Raw genomic sequence first — 2,800 nt, forward strand, 5'->3', positions numbered from 1 at the left:
GGGGGGGGGTGCTGGCGGCACCCCAGCCCAACTGCACTTGTGCAAGTGACGAGCGGGTCAAGGAGTCAGAAGAGAACCGGTGGAGGGGATCAGCAGGGAAGAAGCCCCGCAGACCTCATAGGCTTTTGAAGCACGGCTGAACAGCCTCCTGCCGGGTTCAAGTGAAGCAGTGGTGGTGGTGGTTGTGAGCTCAGCCCTCCCTTAGCCATGCTTTTGTCTTCTAGGTTTTTAAAAAGTCTCCAGCGCCTGAATGTCACGATCACACGAGCCAAGTACAGCCTCTTTATCCTCGGACAGCTGAAAACGCTCATGGTAAGCGGAGGGCGCCAAGAGCCACGGACGGTCCATCTGGCCCGGCACAAAACAGCTCGCGGTGCTCTCAGGCCCACCACGTCTCAGAGCCAGTTTGGTGTAGTAATGAGGAGCACAGACTCTAATCTGGGAGAATTCCAGATCCCCCACTCCTCCCCATGCAGCCAGCTGGATGACCTTGGGCAAGCCGTAGTTCTGTCACAGCTGTTCTTGAAAAAGAGCACTTTCTGTCAAGAGCTCTCTCAGCCCCACCTGCCTCACAGGGTGTCTGTTGTGGGGAGGGGAAGGGCAAGGAGTTTGTAAGCCGCTCTGAGACACCTTCGGATAGTGAAGGGCGGGGTATAGATCCTATCTCTTCTTCTTCTCTGTGGAGAAGAGAGGCGGGGCTGTGAGGCTGTTGGTCTGAGAAGCGTCTGGCACTCCTTGCAGGAATAGCAGGGCAGCAGCGTGACAGCGGTCTGTATTTGGAGAGTGGACCCCTGGATTCTGGTTGTCAGGAGTGGGGGGAGGGGGGGCCCTCTCTGCCCACTCAGGCCCCGCGTGTGAGGGCTCGGTGGATCCCGGCTGCTCTGCATGATGAGAAGTTATGGGTCCAGTCCGGCCACCTGCTCCTGAAGCTGGGAGAGGCCTGTACGTCTGAACCAGGCTAGGGCAGTTTTGATTTAAAAACATAAGAGAAGCTATGCTGGACCAGGCCAGCCGCCCGTCTGGTCCAACACTCTGTGTCACACGGGGACTAAAAGCCAGGTGCTATCAGGAGGTCCACCAGTGGGGCTAGAACTCCACAAAACCCTCACACGGTTGTCTCCCCCCCAAGCACCAAGAATACGGAGCATCACTGCCCCAGACTGGCCCGTCCCAGACAGAGAGTTCCACCTATAGTTAAGGTACAGGTTTCCCTTGCTCAAAAGCCAGTCAAATCCGACTCTAAGGGGCGGTGCTCATCTCCGTTTCCAAGCTGAAGAGCCAGCGCTGTCCGAAGACGTTTCCATGGTCATGTGGCCGGCATGACTAAACGCCGAGGTGCACGGAACGCTGTTACCTTCCCACCGAAGTGGTACCTGTTTATCTACTTGCAATTTCTTGCTTTCGAACTGCTGGGTTGGCAGGAGCTGGGGCCAGAGGCGGGAGCTCACTCCGTCATGCGGCACACTCGAGTCTCGAACTGCCGAGCTACTGACCTTCCGGTCTGCAGCCTGGTGTCTTAACCTCTGAGCCACCGTGGCCCAAACATTCCACCTCTACCTTGTGGTTAATTGCCACTGATGGACCTGTGCTCCTTATCCATTTGTCCCTGAATATGCTATTCAGTTCCCAATAAAAAGGAACTGTTTTCATGTCTCTGGAGTAACACTGGAGGATATCAGGTGGCAGTTCTGACAGTCATAAACATCAGGTATTCGATTGCAGTTGAGTATCAAAAAGATGGAAAGTAGTGACTGCTTTGGAATTATACAGCTTTTAAGGTTGACGAAGAAGAGACTGAAATTGTGCAAGACTTCTCCTGTTCCTGGGCTCAGTCGCCAACCAGTGGGGAGGGGGCTGCAAACACCAAGCAGGCAGCAGGAGACGGGGACTGGGGAGGGCAGCCAGGAAGGGACCAGGAAGGCCCCTGAAGCGCAAGGGTGTGTCCCTGGCAGCCGGAGTCAGGATCATTCACACTGTGGTATCCCCCACTGTTATGTCTGGGTGTGAAAGTTGGGCAGTGAAGAAAGCGGATTCATTCGTGTGGCGTTGCAGGAGAGTTTCACAGCTGCCGGGGTGGGGGGGGGCCGCCACAAAGGCGAGTGGGTGGGGCTCTAGATCAAATCAATTCTGAGAAGACAGAGAGTCCCTGGGAAAAGACAGTCGTGCCAGGGAAAGCGGAAGGCGGCAGGGAAAGACCCAGCCGGAGAGGGACTGGCTCATCCGAGGAAGCCACCCAGGCCCTCCCTTGGCCAGACCTGAGCAAGGCTGTGGCTGAAGGGATGTTTCGGAGGCCATTCATTCATAGGGTCACACTGTAAGTCGGAAACAACTTGATGGCCCTTCACACGGAGGGGGGAGAGGAAGAGGCGCGGACCAGGAAGCCTGCCCCGGGACTGCCAGCTGTGTCTTCTGACGCCTGGGCCTTGGGTGTGAGCCCCTGGGCAGCAGCTAGAGGGCAGGAGCCAGAGCCCTTTGGCGTTTAGCCCAGGGCTCACTGCTGGCCTTCAGATGGGCTAGCTGAGGAGCCCCACAGCTCCATCCAGGGCAGCTCCCTTGTTGCTCGCTTGCCTACAGGTCTGTTTAGGTGGCATCATAAGCTGCTTTGGGTGCCTCTGGGAGGAAAGCCAGCTGTGCATAAAATGAAGAAGAAGAAGAGATTGGATTTATACCCCGCCCTTCACTACCCAAAGGAGTCTCAGAGCGGCTTACAAACTCCTTTCCCTTCCCCTCCCCACAAGAAACACCCTGTGAGACCGGTGGGGCTGAGAGAGCTCTTGACAGAAACGGCTATTTTTCAAGA

At 56.2% G+C, this 2,800-nt stretch overlaps 1 protein-coding gene across 1 annotated transcript in view; it reads left to right on the plus strand.

Moving 5' to 3' along the window:
- Nucleotides 1-224: 224 nt before the first annotated feature.
- LOC107119147 (probable helicase senataxin) overlaps nucleotides 225-2,800 on the plus strand; it is a gene marked incomplete at its 5' end in the record, with an annotated part of 6,310 nt that continues 3,734 nt past the window's right edge. Inside the window, one exon of the mRNA XM_015421592.1 lies at nucleotides 225-312. Within this exon, the coding sequence (XP_015277078.1) occupies nucleotides 225-312 (88 nt within the window). The remainder of the gene's footprint in view (nucleotides 313-2,800) is intronic.

The sequence above is a fragment of the Gekko japonicus genome, unplaced genomic scaffold, assembly GCF_001447785.1.
Source record: "Gekko japonicus isolate JY-2015 unplaced genomic scaffold, Gekko_japonicus_V1.1 scaffold1642, whole genome shotgun sequence".
Classification (NCBI taxonomy): domain Eukaryota; kingdom Metazoa; phylum Chordata; class Lepidosauria; order Squamata; family Gekkonidae; genus Gekko; species Gekko japonicus.